The following is a 17,839-nucleotide window of genomic DNA, read 5'->3' as shown; positions in this document are numbered from 1 at the left end:
TGACCTTGTGGACAAGATCTTGAACTTAGACTTAGGTGCCAAGACTTAATTAAACTGTGAAGCCTTGGCCAGAGCACCTAATTTTGATTTCATTTTTGTAAAAGCAAGGATAAAACTATTTCTCTCCCTCCCTTTTAAAAGCACTACAATACCATGTCACTGTAAGTGCTTGCTCTTGTCCATTACCTTTGCCTTTTGGGCTCTCATATAGCCTTTAATTTCTTCAGAGTTCCTATTTATTCCTGAAATTGTTGCTATTTAAATGCTGTTGGCTAGAGCTACACCTATCTGATGTTCTTCTTCATTGTCCGAAATTAGAATCATCACAATTGTGTTTGAAGCTCATAGCAGGACCACTGTACTGTATGTGCACTGAATGTCATGAACACATAGTAAATAGAGGTGTCTTTTTCTTGCAGATAGTGATGAATGTGCTTTGCCCACTGGAGGACATATCTGTTCCTTTCGATGCATTAATATCCTGGGACCTTTCAATGTACTTGTCCCTCTACTGGGTACAGGCTGGCACCCAATGCACGCAACTGCCAAGGTGGGTTCAATAACTGCGGGGAGACCTCACTGGATTGTGGAATTCTGAGATTTGTAGCAGGTTTTGTATTTGAAAAATGCCTTTCCTTTAACATTATAGGTAAAGCCAGTACACATTGGCTAGACATCTGAAGAAATCAGTCTTTTATAATAAATATATAGAAGTTTCTGTTTTACAAAGTAAATCAGTAGAGACTACTTTTTAAACATCATTAAATACATTATTAAAAATTCTTACAATAAAGATTCCAATGGTGTAATTGCTATGAGTTAGTTTAGACATTAAGAGGAAATATACTGCTGTGAAACATCATCAGTATTTACTATCTGTCCACTTAGTGGCACTGCTGCTTTTCCTTTTTTTCTTCTTGCTGCTTGGTTGGGTTAGTGTTTTTTTTCTTTCTTCTGCCTCCCTTTGCAATCCTGTAGTAATGTTTAATTGCACTCCTTGTTCTGTAGTATATAATACAATACTGTCATTTTCTGGCAGCTGCAGGGATTGGAAAAAAACATGTATTAAATCCACTCCCCTGTTTCCATTTGGCAGATATCGATGAGTGTGTTGCAGAAAGCCACAACTGCTCTTTCAATGAGACCTGCTTAACATCCAGGCGGCTTTCGCTGCCTGTCTTTGGAATGTCCTGAGAATACCGCAAGTCAGGAGATACGTAAGTACCTTCTTCTTCAGGTCAGACAGGTTTTTGGCGGCATGATCTTAATGTCATGCCACTGCTGACTGAACACAGAGCAGTTTCTCAGCAAATATGTATTGTGTTGCAGGCCTAGCCTATGTTTTGCACACTCAGGTCTGGTTTCTTTCTCATGCTCCTCTTCTAAGAAAAAGATACTCCCTTAAAAAATGCCATGTGTCAGTGGTTTGCACCATAATGATCCCCAGAGCCATAAGCAGATACTCTCTGTCTGGCTCCCTTGCAGGCAGCATGACAAGAGGGCTACATTCGGCTTTGTAAATCATTCAATTTAATTTCAGAATCACACACAGTCTTTCCTTACTTTCACACTTCAGCTAAAGGGTTCTTTCTACCTCCCTCTCTGAATTATCACCTGCACTGTTGCAAAGCATTGCAAGAATGTCTTATTTTTTGGTACCATTTAATTGAATGAGTTAGAATATTAAGTGGTCAGAATGGACCTTAAAAATCATCTGTCCCAACTCACTCTGCCATGTGCAGGGTCATGTCCCACTAGACTGGTTTTCTCAAGTCCATATCCCACCTGGCCTTGAGCACTGCCAGGGTGGGGCATCCACCTCACTGGGCAGCCTGTTCCAGTGTCTCACCATCTCCACAATAAAAAATTCTCCCTAATATCTTACATAAATCTCACTTCTTTCCATTTGCATCCAACTTTCACCCGTATTAGAAATCTATGAATCCTAGCAAGGGTGGTATGTTAGCTACAGCTTATAATTATGTCTCTAAACTAGCTCTTGTGATAGGTCTGGCATTCTGGTGTAGAAAATAGGAGACAGCTCTGGGAGGAGAGGCAGCTGGCAGCTCTTTTATATCGGTCAAATAGTGCCAGCAGAGAGGAGAAGTTGTTGCAAACTCTCAGTTGTGTAGCTGGAGTTTATGGCTGGTGGAGATGATGCTTTTTCTCCTGCCCTGTGGCTTCTGGCCACAATTACTCCAGCAATTTTGCCAAAGGCTGCTTCATGGGCCCCTCATGTGCCCTTTACTCAGGTAAGTGTGTGCTCCACCAGCCAGGGAGGAAAGCTGACAGACCACATATGTTATTAGTCCGCCTTTGTTTTTCCCTATCAATGCTTGGTATGGCCACCATATGTTAGACAGAACTGAGTAATCTGTGTCTTCTCTGTAGAATGAAACCAACACTGGTCTTCATCTCAGGGATTTTGTGGGAATTAGTTAGTTCACATTTAAGCCGTATCTTTGAAACGTCATATAAGTGATACAACAGATGTATTTGATCAGAATGCTGTGGAGAAAAAATCATGGTGCAAGCCCAGCAGTTTATAAAATATGCTTGTGTTCTGGGAAGGATAATAGGATTTAATTTTAAATTATATTTGTCATATTCAGTGACCAAGCAATGCCTCATGATGCAGGTGTTCTCTTTACTTGTAAGACTGAATTCACCGATACTTTAATTTTTTGAAAAAAGTGCATGTGTGAAATGGGCCACTAGGCAGAATTAGCAGATTTCTACTCCTTTGGACATTCCGCATTGCAGAGTTCATTTATAAAATACACATCATACACACATTCCATTTATTTTCTCTCTTATCTGTATTTGACTTCATTGGCTATTTGAGCTTCATGGGATCTTTGGGGGAAAGCAGCAGAATATCTGAATTGCTTTTCTGTGTCTAGGTTGTTTGGCTCTGTAATGGCTTTCTCAGACCTACTCACAGAGCGAGATCCTTCTGATGGGCTCAGGCTATATTAGGCTGAGTCAGACAAATCCTGCAGCTGCTCAGTGAAATTCTAATCATTTTAATTCCTTGAGTTATTATGTTGTTGGATTTCTTAGGTTTTCCCCTTTCAACAGCTACAGATAGTTACTAAATGTGTTGTTGAGGACATATTTGCATAAAGCAAAGAGAATGTGAGTTCATGGTGATCACTGACAAAATGAAGTGGGTTCTGCAGGTGCTCTCAACCTGGTTACAAATGTTCAATGTGCTGGAATCAGGGTTTATGGTGGGATTACCTGGTACCCACTGGAGGGCAGTTTTATAAGACAGCTCTTTAGCACCTTTTTTACATCCAAACTACTTTATATCTCCTTGACTGAATCAATTTTGCATATATATCCCCAGCAGGGCTGATAGCCAGCATATCTTTGTTACGTTCTGCATGATAATGATAATGATAATGATAATGATAATGATAATGATAATGATAATGATAATGATAATGATAATTAAATTACATTAACTCTGGCTCTAGAATCAAAGTAGTTGGCTTCTTATCACAGCAAGTACAGATACCACTTTTTCTCTCCTTTTATCAAAACACATTCCAGTTTCACCACTTGGCATATCGTAAGAAAGACAGCATATTTTTCATTTCCCATCAAGCTGGCACCACAGGAAATTTTTACCCCTGTTCCCCATTATTTTCTTTGGAATAGTTATAATTTAATAGGCTCAGTCCTGTAAATCTAAGTTTTCTTTATTCTTATTTTTCCTTAAAATCCTTATGTACAGGCATCAGCACTCAGTGATCCAGAAGCTCCTATACCCAATACCTGCAAAGCAGAGGTTTTGGCATAGTGGCTGTTGCAGTGGCAATTGCGATCAGGCAAAGTAATTGCAATATCATCCCAGGCTATGGGCCGAACCTCAGGGTACTGTTTAGGTACTCTGAGCTCCACGAGGGAAAGTCTGTGTTATCTTCCCCAAACACAGCAAAATGTCTGGCCTGATTTAATGGTAAATTTTTATTGAAGGCCTTATCTCTTCTACTTAAATTCTGCTTTTTGTTTCCATTGATCAGTCTATAGGCTTGCCATTTTTCCCAGGAAAGATAAGATCTGCTGCTTCTCATGAGAGAATATAACTTGTTTGCACTGCCTTGCCAACGGTTTTGTTTTCAAATTGCATAACAATTAACTTCTCTTTATTTGGCATGAAGTTTAACATTTGTAGTATTTAAGCCAAGAAAAATAGTAGAAAAGATAAAGAAGCATTTATGGCAACATGTCAGATGTGTGCTGCATTGAGCCAAATGGGGAGCTATTTGTGTTTTCTAGACATGTCTGCATGTTATTAAGGTTGCCTGGTGCTTATCATTAGGACGTGTTTTTAACTCCTTAAAATTTTGCCAAAATGTAACTGGTAGCTGAAATTTTACATGGCAGTGCCTGACTCAGGCTCAAGTTTGGGCAAATTTCAGCCAAAGCAGTGCACCCATTTCCAAGAACAAGTGTAGAAAGGAACATGGTGGCTTGTGTTTTAAAGACATTTTGTTGATTTTTTTTTTTTTAAATATTTTAATAGTTTGCTGCCGTGTTATGGAGCAGAAATCTGAAATTTGTTAGGAAATTACCTTTGCGCTTTTTGTCATCCTTATCAAAATCCTCTGAAACTTTTGAAATTACAAACTTTGTAAAATTGCATCCAGCCTTTTTTTTTTTTTTTCCCCCAAAAACCTTAGGAAATTAGGACCTTGGTGGGTCCCAAAAACTTATTCCACTCCTTTATGCCAAAATAGGCAGATGTACCTGGAATCTGAGAATTCTTTATTTAACTTTTGCTTCAAGTCCTTGAATGATAAGGATTTCATAGCCTCAGCGATCTGTCTTTGTGTTTGGCTATCTGCCTTGCTGCAATTTAGTTCTTCCTATCAGCAGAGAGGTTTTTTCCTTCCAGCAAACAAGAGTTCACTTCTGATTTAGGGGTCCTGAGCTTCTTACTGTTCTTCAAAGCAGTCTGAGACATACAGGTCCAACTCCACAGACTGTCTGAGCCTGCTCCCACATGAAACCAAGGAGAGGAGCCCAGTCTGTCTGTCTGTCTGTCCTGGGCCAGGTACTGCCTGCTGGGACAGACCCATCTCCACGGATAAGCAAGCTGTTTCTAGCATGGGTGAGAGAGAAGCCAACTCACTAAGAAGAAAATGCATACTTTGAGATAAGGAGCTTGAATGTAGGGAGGGAAGGATCTGAAGGTATGTCAAGGTGAGGAGAATGAGTCTGGAGTAGCAAGTAAAATGGGGTAAAACTAGAAAGGGTGTCAGAACCTTATGGTCAAGGGTGATTGATTGCAGGGAACTAGTAACAGGATGAGAGGACATCAGGAATGATTTCTTCATTGAAGTGGTGCTCAGGCATTGGAAGGGGCTTCCCAGGGAGGTGGTGGAATCCCCATTCCAGGAGGTGTCCAAGGCATGCCTGGATGTGGCACTCAATGCTCTGGTCTGGGTGACAAGGTGGAGCTTGGTCACAGGCTGGACTCAATGGTTTTGGAGGTATTTTCCATCCTTAATGATCCTATGATTCCATTTCAGATTTGGATAAGGACCATCAGAGGAAGTAATAGTTTGGGATGGCCACACAAAGATCCTGAGGGAAAGAATCTGTGTGGGTCTATGGCTGTGAGGTGGAAACTGAGAGGACTGTCAGCCAGGAGAGAATGGAGAAGATGAGGAGGTGTGGCACTGGCTGAGTAGACAGTCCTGATGCCAAATACCTGAGTGAGGAGCAAGGGGCATAGGCTACGGAAGGGGATAGAAAGAAGAAACTAGATTAGGAAAGACAGATGAAGGAGACAAGGATAGGAGGTAAAGGCTTAGTGCTGAGGGCAAAGAGAATATAGTTCTGTCTCCTCTACACTTTGAAATGTCCTAGAGACTTTCCATCTCCAGACAGAGTGCTTGTCCATCCTCACTGCTACTCTGCTGTATCTTGTTTTCCTTCCTGAAGTGGGGCTCCGGATTCTCCTCTGGTTAAGAGTTGTCTGTGATGACCAACCATCAGTTGGTTTAATTCCCTGAAAATTCTGGTCTGCTTAAGACAAAAACCAACTTCCCTGCACATCTGATCATTAGCATCAATGTCCATGATGTGGCTATGGCTCACTTGGACCTCATGGTGTGGTGCAACCTGCTGAAAGTAAGTGCACACAGATGATAGAATGAGCAAGAACCTTTGCAGTGGAATATATTGTAGGAGGCCTAGAAGACTCAGCTCTGGAAAATCTACAGTAGAATGGATAATGCAGGTATAGTTCACTAATAAAACTTGGTTAGTTGTTCAGCATGTTGACTTGGTTTCGCTGTAGGAATTAAATCATAAAGCCATAAATCTTGCTAATAAAATGTTCATTTTCCTCAGTCCTCATTCCGTGAGGAATTGTTGCATACCACTCAGCCTTTGAGCACAATGAAGCTCCTTTGAGCACAAAACCTGACCAGAAATTAAAGGAAGGCACAAAATATTTTTCTTCTTCTTTTTCTGTTACAAAATGTTGTATTTATTATCTACAAATGGAATCCCTCTAGTTTCGGTAGTTTTTTTATTGGTGTTTGTTACTTAAATTCAAACTGGGAGTAATTCTTTGAAACCATTATTTTAGTCACATAAATAAACATAGAGAACAGAGTAGAAAGTGTGCTAAAATAACTGGGTTCAAATTCAGGAATAAGCATTTAGCAGCAGTATACACTTGCTTTCATAGCCCATACACTTGATTTCAGAATTTTGCAAAGACACATTCAACTGCCTCTGGGCTCTGGGCCGGTTTTCTCTGGTAGCACTTTCTGCCTGCTTAGCACTCTCCTCTCCTGCTGGCCCCTGGGCTCTGCACCATGGCTCACAGAATGTGGCAGGACACAGGAGCTCTACAGGCAGCTCACCTGTCCCAAGGAGTCACAGAGCACCCCAGGCCTTGGGCTGCTCCTTCATTAGCAGCAGCTTGTTGCATTCCCCCTCCATGGGACTTCCTGCTGCCCACTGAAGGTCTAGAGAGTGCACTGGGGTTGAAATGCTCTTTGCTTCTTGCCTTCATGGTGTGTGACCCCAGAATGAACTCTGGTTCTTGCAAGCAATAATATTTGCTCTCTCTCCTTTGTGGTTATTTGATGGAAAAATTATTGCATGTTAACTGAACCTACAATTCAGTGTGCAGTGTGTACCACCAAAGCATGAGATAAAAGATGATGAATTTTGAATAATTTTAGTCCTAGCTGCAGTCCCATCTATCTTCACAAATAGTTCTCTGAATCAACAGAACATCCTTTTTCAAGTCTTTGAAAGCTGGAAGATTTGTGCTTTTGTTCTCTTAAAAATTCTGCCATAATGTAAAAATGTCTTTTACTTTAGAGCATCTTTATGAGAGTGTAAGCACTCATAAGCATGTATGTGCTTCCAAGATGTTGTACTTGAAGAAAACATTTCCAGCTAAGGAATTAACTGTCTCAACTTGCTCCATGATTTCAGCAAAACCAAGTAGCCTCATGATTTCAACAGCACCAAGTCATTCTCCTTAGTGAAGTTATTAATGATATTTCAGAAAAGAATGCAGAGCTCTCCATACCTGAAAATACTTCAAGAGTATCCACACCTAATTAACTGGCCATCCTGTAAGGACTTGTGCGTGATCTGTAAACACATGAATAAAATTAAGAATTCATTCAAATCTTCAAAGAATTGCTTCAAAGAACCACTTTTGTTTGCAAGTAGTATTAAAAGAAAACAAGCAACACATTAATTGAAGAACTGTGGGTACTTGTCTTCTTGGAAGTACTGATTTTGCATAAAAGAGAAGTTCCTGGAATTCAGGTCACTGTGCATTGGCAACGAAGTGAGGCTTGCTTATGAGCCACAGTTCTGTTTGTAGCAGATACTGCTAATAGGATCACAAACTCATGTCACAGTAAAGTAATGAAATGAACACTCAGATTCACTTGAAGTGATAAGAAGCAAACAATATTTTTATACTGGAACAATTCTTGGTAAAGAAAGAAATTGTTTAGGTTCTAAAACTTCAACCTGTGGACCAAATGCTGCTTGGAATGGAGAGACTCTTGCACATAATTTAATTGATTCATAGTTTTGCACAAGGCAAGTTTGGAGCTAAATGCTCAACCTGATCATGATGAAATTTTACAAAGTCATCATACAGCTGAGATCGTTGTTTACTCCATACATCTGCCCGAAAGGATGTTTGAATACCTATGTAGTGATTTGGGCATCTCTTTAACCTGAAATGCATACACACTTACGCAGTAGTATGCAATCCTTTATATGCTTCTCAAACCCACCAGGTACCATGACATGCCAACTCTTCATTAATGTGCTAGTAAACTATAACAAACAGCAGTGACTTAGATGGCCATCCAAGCTATCTATTATATTTTCTGGACAAAGTTCACTTCTCTCTGGGACAGAATGCATGAAGATTGCAATTGCTTATGTAGAGAGAGATTCGTTGTTCCCTGCCAGCCTGCATATGTGATCTCTTACTAGTGCTCTGGATTTTTCACTGTAACACAGTGATAAGGGAATTAAAGAACAGAAGGCAAATTCCTCCCTCACCAGAATAATTTCCATGATTTAGAGCTATGTAAGGGGGGACTGAATGTGTAGAACAGATGCTGAAAACATCAGGCCATTTGATCTTGTTTTCAGGGCTTGCCTAGGTGGGTGTTAGGCTGACTTTGGTTGGTTCTAATAGTACAGAGGAGTACTGTGCCATATCAGCAGAAAAAGGTTTGTCTTCAGAGACCAACTCCTTGGACATTCATGGTTTTCAGAATACTTCACTCGATCTTAAAATACAGCCAGGTATCCCAAGCAGGACACAGACAACTCCTTAACTACTTAGAATCTCTTCCTTTGCTGAGCATATGTCCAACCAGCAAAAGAATAAAACTTGGAGGGGAAAAAAAGTGCCAGTGCTTCTCCCTAGGAGAGCTTGGCTGACATAAATGAAAATGCACTCTCACCCGCTGAGGTACCAGACTTGATCCATCTGTGCTGCTGAGCAAGGGCAACACTTCTGACAATGGCAACGCTTCTAAAGCTCCAACTGCAGGCAAGTTCATCCTTATTGAATTCATACCCCTTTGCATATGAGTGAGGTGCCAGGCTGAAGAATGAATACAGGATGCAAGTCAGCCTGTCTTTTCCCATCCCCACCGCCCTTGATCTCCCACTTGCTAAATGTGCGCTAATTCCTCTTATCTTGTGTTCTCACTTTTCTTGCAGTCGCTGTGAGCGCTTGCCTTGTAATGAAAATAAGGAGTGCCAGAGCCTGCCTCTGAGAATAACCTACTATCACCTCTCTTTTCCTACCAACATTCAAGTACCCACCGACATTTTCCGTATGGGTCCTTCCAATGCTGTCCCTGGGGATAAAATTCAGCTTTCCATCATCAGCGGGAACCAGGAGGGTTTTTTCACCACAAAAAAAGTGAACAACCACAGTGGCCTTGTGGTCATGCAGCGTCAAATCACAGAGCCCAGAGACCTTCTTCTGACAATTCAAATGCGACTTTCCCGCCGTGGAACTGTCAACACATTTATTGCCAAACTTTTTATCTTTGTCTCTGCACAGCTTTGATCCCTAACTTACAGTCATCATTGGCTGCTCTTTCTCTTCAAAGAGTAGCTTTCCCCCCCAGTTTTAATAAAGTTTTAGTTCATCTGTTGCATGCTGCACTTGGATTTTATTTGCATCATCATTACAGTTTTCTACTTTCCCCTATAACTGAACATCTTAATTCATGGAGATTCTTCTGTGTACTCTGCATCATAATACAAAGCAGCAGTTGGTGTCTAAGAGTTCATTACTTGAACATACTGAGGACTGAAAGCTATTAACTTACTTCCCATCATAGGGGAGCCATCTGATCATACAGTTTCATATGTTTAAGTCTAAATTTTCCAAAACATATAGGTACATATTTTGAACTGAGATATCTCTAGAAAATTTCATCACTTATGCAGCAAATAGTGTGCATTTTCTGAAACTCTGTTAAAAGGGCAGAATTTGGACCTGTAGGTCCCCTGAGGTGCCCCAGCACAGGGGTCAGTAAAAGCATGCAGCCAGTTTCTCAAGCTGTCCTATTTATTTTTGCTCTGCTGTATCCTGTGAGCTAATGCTGATTTCCATTAGATACAGGTCCCAGTTTCTAGCTTGTAAGAATGGTAAAAGCTAATCTCTTCTAAAGAATATTTATTTGAGAGATATTTATCTTTCTTTCTGTGGAATTTTTGCTGAATGGAACAGCTAATAACAGCAGAATAGCAATCAGCTTCATAATAGCATTCAGCTAATAGCACAGAGCTTCTTTCTGGTTCACAAGCTAACCTGAAACATTCCAATCTACAGGAACATTTGAAAAAGACACTTGATTTGTCTCATAACACTTTTGTCTCTCCGGCATCCATATTAAAGCTGATAAATTTTGACCAGTTAAGACTTTATCCACAACCACCATCACACAAAATCATAAGTGTCCTGAAAAATCAGTCAGAGTTCCAAAATCCAAATCTTTCTTCCTTTACTTTGACTTTCAAGAACAATATAGACAATACAACTGGAATTTCTTGGGAATTCTTTTGTTTTCTGAGCTGGAAGTGGATTTATTTGTAACACATAGTCCTTTTGTAGATAAATATTAGTAGCTCAGTCCCAGAGCTATGATCCAAAAATTAGTGTTCTACATTACCCTGGGCTCAGTTATCTCATCTGCTCATTGCACAGGCAGAACAGTCATTCCATAGAACAGGGAGTAATCCAAACAAATGCACCTACAGAAAAAACCTCACTGTGTAAGTGCTGACAGCACAGCCAGGGTACAAGGGTAGAAACTGGGAACCTTCTATACCAAGATCATAACCCTTAATCACCTGAGCCCAAGGAATTACTCCATGAGCTGGAAGCTGCAGGCTCTCAGGCTCATCATCGGCCAACACCGGGATCGGGGCATGATCACAGCACTCTGCCAGAGTATTACATGTTCCCCAAGGCAAAGTGTATCCCAGCTGGCTGACAGGAGTTCAAGTCTCATAAGGAATGCCAGTGTTTAATAAGCCTGTTGACATCCTTAAAAAGCTGCCAGAAGTTGTCAATGGGGATAGTCTCAGGTTTAAATACTGAGAGCACAAGCCCATGCTACTTGAGCTCATGGTGTTTATTACTGCCACAGAGGATGGTTATATGTAAATGCCCTTGGCCACCAGTTCTGTATGAGACCATAATGAAGTAGGATAGATATTCAAAATAAACTTAATTTTTGCAAACATTAATATGTATTTTTTTGGCAGGAAAAGAAGGTGTTTGAGAATTTGGCCCTCAGTGTTGTAAAATGCTGCCACATTAATTGCATTTAGCAAGGGATTCAAGAGCAAAAAGCTCATGTTCCCCTGTGTTAGATGCTTGAATGCTACAGTGTCACTGGGACTTTCAGGAGCATGTATGTAATGGCATAAATAGTGTAACTGTGTAAATAACACAATAGTGTTATTTATATTTTCCAAATGAAAATGAAATCACAGCTCCAGGTCCAAAGAATTTACTGACCGAATCTAACAGACAATACAAAAAATAGCTGTACCAGGACCCTAGAAGAACTAAAAAAATTATACTCAGGAAATAATCAGAGTAGCTGAGCTGTTTCTTAACTTTCTTCTCTTTAAATGAAAATGCCTAGTGGGAAGATGATCTACAAAGCTATAATTTGTGCTAGACGCAGAAAAGTTGAAGGAAAGGTAGAAATAAAAAAGTTCTCAGTACTGAGGAAGAAACTTCTGCCAGTCACAATCCTGTAGGAAAGCATGAGCAAAAAGGAAAATATCAGCTAATCAGAAAATGAAATGCAAAGATGATGTGTGAAAATAAAATTATAAAGTATTATGAGAACAGAGCATATAATTTATAACAAATATCAGGATTTGAAATAGATGTTAGTTGTCAAGTTACTCCAGTTTGGAGGTATCCAAAACATGAAGCAATGAGAGATCAAAGTGTTATCAACTGCACTTTGGATATGCTGGCATGAGGCAATTAGCAGGGACAGCAAAAAAAAAAAGGAAATCAGAGAGTGAGTACAATGAAAGAGCAAATTTCAGTTTAGTAGTGTGGACAGAGCATGCAAAAAAAAAAAAAATCTCAAAACATGTTAGTAGGATTTGTAAGAGGAGAGACAAAAGGTACAAAGAAATAGAGTTCATGCAGACATTTATCTATCACACATGTGGTTATGATCTGGTTAGATCTAGAAACTCAATTTAGATGAGAACTAACACAAATCACTTGTGACTATTGAGATCTGGTCTGTACCAGTCATGTCAGAAGGCTTTATTCCACAGGTGAGAATCATGAATGCAAGTCTTACTTAGGACTTCATCTTACACTGAATTATGGCTTTATTGGCAAAGCATTTCAGAAATATTTGTATTTGCCTTTTGTTCCAGATGAAGTCAAGAATAAAGCTTCCTTTTATTCCCAGGGAAAAGGAGACTACTACTGTATGCCTGAGACATCCCACCACAATGTTTTTGCATACAAATTCTGTTATATAAATACAGCTGTGGTAATTTAGGATGTACTATGCTTATAACAATATCATCAGTATTATTGTCCCAAAACAGTTATGCAAGCTACTGTTTATAGTGAGGTGTCTAGGACATGGCAAGATTTTGTACACAGGTAATGGTGGAAGTAAAAGGTCTCTTCTGGCCTGTATCTCCTGGCCAGTCTCAATCATCAAGTACAGGATGTGAATACCAGGCTCAGCTGGTATTTATTAACTCAGCTCTGTTGCCTCCCTGTGGATTGTGCTAGGTCATCACATCTGTTGAAGCAGGAGTTGATTCATGTTTTTTCACTTATTTAACTTCATACAGTATCAGTGTGTTTGGCTTAATTGTTTGATGAGCAGAGATTCCCACTTCTATAATAAGAAGTTACTAATATGTGATTATAAATAGAGCTATAAAGTCACTTTGAACATATGAAAAAAGATAGTTTGTAGGTGTGGACTGAGATAACACATTTTGAAAAGAGGATGATTAATTTGTTTTTAGAGATATCTAACAACTAAATCTTTTTTTTTCTATTTCACTTTAACTCAGTAAATTTTTCTCACTTTTAATCTTCTAATTCCCCCCTCTGACACTGCAGTATTTTCTTTTCTAGTTAGAAATATGTAGAAATGGGCAGGTCAAAGTTGAGATCATTTGTGGGGCTTAGTCCCCATTTTAAGTCCCAGCACAGTCCTTTCATCTCTTATGAACACAGAGTGGGTATTATGTGAAGTTCTTGACCTGTAAGTGACTTTAAATTCACTCTAGTGGACAAGGGTGAGAAGTCATTTAACTTTTAATAGACTTTCAAGGCTGATGAGCAGATGGTTAAGATGGAATGAAATGACCCTTACCATTTCCCTAAATTCACAATGCAACTTTTGAAGTTTTAGATAATGTGGTTAACTTTTTCTTGCTCTGTCTTCCATTCCTCTGTTTTCTCAGTTCTATCAGATGGAAGAGTATGAAAAAAAGACTTTAAAGAGTCTCCTCTGGCCCTTGCTACACTGAAAATCGTGCAAGTTGGCTCTTTACAATTAAGGCCACGTTTCTCAAATAGAAACAATTCTGTCTGCTTTATAGACTGAGTAAAAAAGGCTGGTGCAAGTAAAAGCAGCTCCACTGGAATTGCTGAGACCAGGCCAGCTGAGGATGTGGGTCTCATTGTTTGGTCCTGTTTGTCCTTGGAAAGGGAAATTACATGGCATCTTGGGCACTACAGTTCTTGTTTTCACATGCCTGGCTTGAAGAACGGTGTTTGAGGGGGTTTTGACTGCAACTTTGAGCCAAACCAAATTCTTCAGGGGTCCCAAATTCCTGATGATCTGCATTTGTCTGAGATTTTGAGGTTAAGAATCAACGCTTATATCAACCGCAGTTTCTAGCTCTCTAGATGGCAAAACACAGAGTATTTAATATTCAGTCTATATGAATCTCTTTATGGTTTCTCTTAGTGTCAGACTAGAAAAGACAGATACCATCCGTTGCATTAAGTCTTGTCGACCGAATGATGTCAGCTGTGTGCTGGATCCAGTCCACACAATTTCCCACACTGTCATTTCACTGCCCACATTCAGAGAATTTACAAGACCTGAAGGTAAGTGGTTTGTTCCTTATTCTGTTTAATAGACTACAGCATATAAACCTCCACTGGAAATCATTGCCTAAAGCCAGACTTGCTACAGTGCAGTAAATGTTTGCACAGCTCCAAATTATAGTTTGCTATTTGTTTAATTAAAGCCTTCAATATCCAGGAGTTTTAATTTTATGGAGGAAAGAAAGCCATTCTGAGCTCTAACTCATACTATTTCCCAGTCTAAGGAAATATTGACTCTGAATTCCCATGTACCATGTTTACTCACACAATAGCCATAAGCCCCATGACATTTTTTCTTCCCTTATTTGCAGGTTTTGTTTTAGGAACAAGGTACTAAATATATTTCTCTCATCTGTCTATGACCAGTTACTGACCAGTTGCTGCTGGCAGGTGATTTGTTCCAAGAATAAAAACCTTAAATGCAAACAGACATTATTCACAAAATAAATTATAAAGAGTATATGATGGTTGGCTGGGTTTTGACCTATGAACAGTGTTGTTTGCTATAGATTAAAGGAAGGGAAATTCCAAGGACTGGGCAGAAAGTTTTCAAGACAAGGATTTCAAGTGACTGTTCTCTGCAGTACCTGCAAGTTTTAAGTCCTGCAGTTTCATACTTACTTTGCACTCACTTTCTTAGTTCACATAAAACCTAAAAACTTACAGATCAAGAGCCAGTTTTTGCTCCTTGCCATTTTTATGGATTTTCTGAGAATCCATCCATCAGTGGGATGACTGCCTGTATCCATGCTGCTCTCAGCACCTTACTGAGTATCACAGACACAGAGAAAAGGGTATGGAGGTAAGATAGGTTTTTCAGAGGGGTTTCCAAAGGCTCTAAATCCTTATTTCTGATGTACACGAAGTCTCAGACTTGCTGTTTTCAGAAAGTTGTCCTAAAAAAAGCCAAAGCTGATTCTTCCCCTCTGCACCAGGCAGGAGAGGGAAAAAAGACATCCCAGTCTTTGCCCGGACAGGAATAACTTAACCACTTATGTAGAGCTTCTGTAGGTCTGTCAGGTCTGCTTCAGGCCTTGGCTGGCCCTGCTTCACGAGGAATGGAGGAATGCCCCATGGCCACTTCTGCTCCCATACACACCCCACCAGCTTCACCAGGTGTACTGGCAGCAGAGCTAAGAATTTGGCCTAGGATGCTTCCCCAACCTCATTAGTCCATGCTTGTGTTTTAATAAGAAGAGATGAGACCTAGTGATCTGAGATTACTACTGAAGGCCAGGAGACGTAAATGTAATTCAGTACATGGCCTCAGGTGAATTCTTACAGCTCCAAGTCTAGTTTCATCATCTGTAGAGTGAGGATAATAATGAGAATAATAATATCTCCAACCCTCACAAGGGACTTGAAAATAGTCTTACTTTTATTTTTAAACCTAAGCACCTCCTCCTGTACTCCAAAGGACTCTTTAATTGGTAATGGCAATACTTTGTGTAACTGCCTAGGGGAATCAGAGTGGAGAGGTTTATCTGTTCTTCGCCCAGCCTGTGGATCCTTGGTGTTGTCCTCTTGGGTACATGTTGGAAATCTGATTGGCTTCTTAAGAACAATCTTTTGGATTTTAAAAGTAAGAGTATTTTGGCTTCAAGGCCCTTGGATGGTAGAAATAGAAGGAGAAAACAAATCTATCCAAATCCTTGCTTCCTTTAAATCTTCTGCCTTTCCATTTTAAAGGACAAACTGGAAGTGGTAAGGGAGGGGAATGTCTTCCACCAGCTTTGAGGACAAGTCATTTTGGATCAAATTCTGTTAGATCCTTCAGGATGTTTTCAAATACTTTTCAATGCATTCTGTGATACTCTTTACTTGCAGAGATTATTTTTCTTCGTGCCATTACGCCTACATATCCGGCCAACCAGGCAGATATCATATTTGACATTACAGAAGGAAATTTAAGAGATTCATTTGATATCATCAAGCGGTACATGGATGGTATGACAGTGGGTGAGTAGTATTTTCTGCCAACTTTCTTCTTTCAGCTATACTGTAGGACAAGGTCAAAGAAATTAATTCAAATAATTAATTCCTATTGATTTTCAAGCCAGAGTTGATTTCATATTCTTCAGTCCAATATGTGCAATGTTAACTTCTTTTTCAAAACGGACTCTAACTAAAAATGCAAATGGCTTAGTTTTAAAATGTTGAGGGAGCTAATATAAGCAAGAGCAGTTGACAAATGATGTTAAGGTGGAGGGCAGGAGCGGGTCTCAGCAGGTGTGTTACAGCCCAATGGGAGCTGCTTGGGCAGTGGCAGGAGAATATACTGAATCTTCATGCCAGGTAGTAGTAGTATTAAATAGTATTAAAGTAGTAGTATTAAAAAGTATTCAAAAGAAGTATTTGATTGCTTTTTATTAATGTTTATTTATGAAAATAAAGGACTACTGTTCCCAGTGAACACTTGTGGTTTCATATGTGAACATGCAGATTCTCTTCAGGTTCATACATGTGCTTCAGGAGGACTTGTCTGGAGAAGAAGAAAAATCACTGTAGCTTTCATATGGAGGATTGTGAAAAAGCCTTATTTCACATGGTCTGAAGGTGGCACTGGTGCATTTCAGAAGCAGGATAGCACAATGTCAGCTCTGCAAAGGTTTTATGAACTGTAGATTAAAATCCAAGTCATTAGGTTTCTATTTCTTTCTTGATCAAACAGAAGTATATATGTGAATGCTGAGAAAAAGGGAGAGTCTGTTAAAAAATGATGATAAGATTACAGATTTCGGTTATTGGGTCATTTCTTTAGCAGAGTATAAATGTTATCAGATCCCACAGGAGTTACAGTAGTTTGCTTTTCGTGCCGTGTGCTTCTTTCTGTCTAAAATAAGAAAGAGGGATGTGTTTGGAAATTCGACTGGCCAAGGTATTTGCCTGAGGGAAAGGTTTCCATTTTGAAGAACAGGACTGTGTCTGTGGTATTTTACTTGGTAAACTAGATTATTTGACTCACATCGTAAAGAGAGAAAGGATATTCTTATACACTGAGTTGAGGAGGAATGTTACATGCCCAAGTATATTCCCAGCTCTGTGAAAGAATTGGGCAACTCTTTCTTCACCTCAGTTCCCCCTGTGCAACATGGAGATGATAAAACATGCCTACTACTGTCTTAATTAATTCTTGTGTGTAAGACTCTTAATTAATTCCTCTAAGTAAAAGTATTTTGAGATTAATGGATGGAAGCTGAAAAGAAAACTGCCTGCAGCAGAATTGGAAAAGGAAAATCAAAACAACCCCCTAGTGGATATTACCTGGAGGGACAGAGGTTCAGGAGAGCACATTGTCTGTGTGATATTAGGATTGCAAATAATACTGCCTGCAGCAGTTCTGCTGCTCATCATAATATAATTTTATTATTATATAATAATAATCAGAATGTTAGGTGTTTGCTTAAAAGTGCTGGGACGTTTTCAGCACAATCAGATGGGATCCTAGTCCATGAAAATTTACGAAGTCCCTCTTGTAAAGAAAGGGAAGGGTTTGTACAAGGGAGGAAAACCCCAAAGGGCATAGACAGTATCAGAAAGTTGTAGAGGTTATCCCACTAAGTTTCAGGAACATCAGAACTGTGGGGATTATAGCAACTATAGTAGAGCAAATGCCCAACTAGGGCTGTAACAGAAAGGTTTTTAGGAATCTTTCTGCAATTACAATGTTCCAAC

At 39.6% G+C, this 17,839-nt stretch overlaps 1 protein-coding gene across 1 annotated transcript in view; it reads left to right on the top strand.

Moving 5' to 3' along the window:
- FBLN1 (fibulin 1) overlaps nucleotides 1-17,839 on the top strand; it is a 74,804-nt gene that overhangs the window by 40,439 nt on the left and 16,526 nt on the right. Inside the window, 7 exon segments of the mRNA XM_079304160.1 lie at nucleotides 420-476; nucleotides 479-550; nucleotides 1,097-1,154; nucleotides 1,156-1,193; nucleotides 1,196-1,217; nucleotides 14,022-14,164; nucleotides 15,992-16,123. Of these exon segments, the coding sequence (XP_079160286.1) occupies nucleotides 420-476; nucleotides 479-550; nucleotides 1,097-1,154; nucleotides 1,156-1,193; nucleotides 1,196-1,217; nucleotides 14,022-14,164; nucleotides 15,992-16,123 (522 nt within the window).

This window comes from Erithacus rubecula, assembly GCF_903797595.1.
Source record: "Erithacus rubecula genome assembly, chromosome: 4".
Taxonomy (NCBI): domain Eukaryota; kingdom Metazoa; phylum Chordata; class Aves; order Passeriformes; family Muscicapidae; genus Erithacus; species Erithacus rubecula.
Note: the sequence above shows the minus strand (reverse complement) of the source record. Positions and strands in the feature narration are given on the sequence as shown.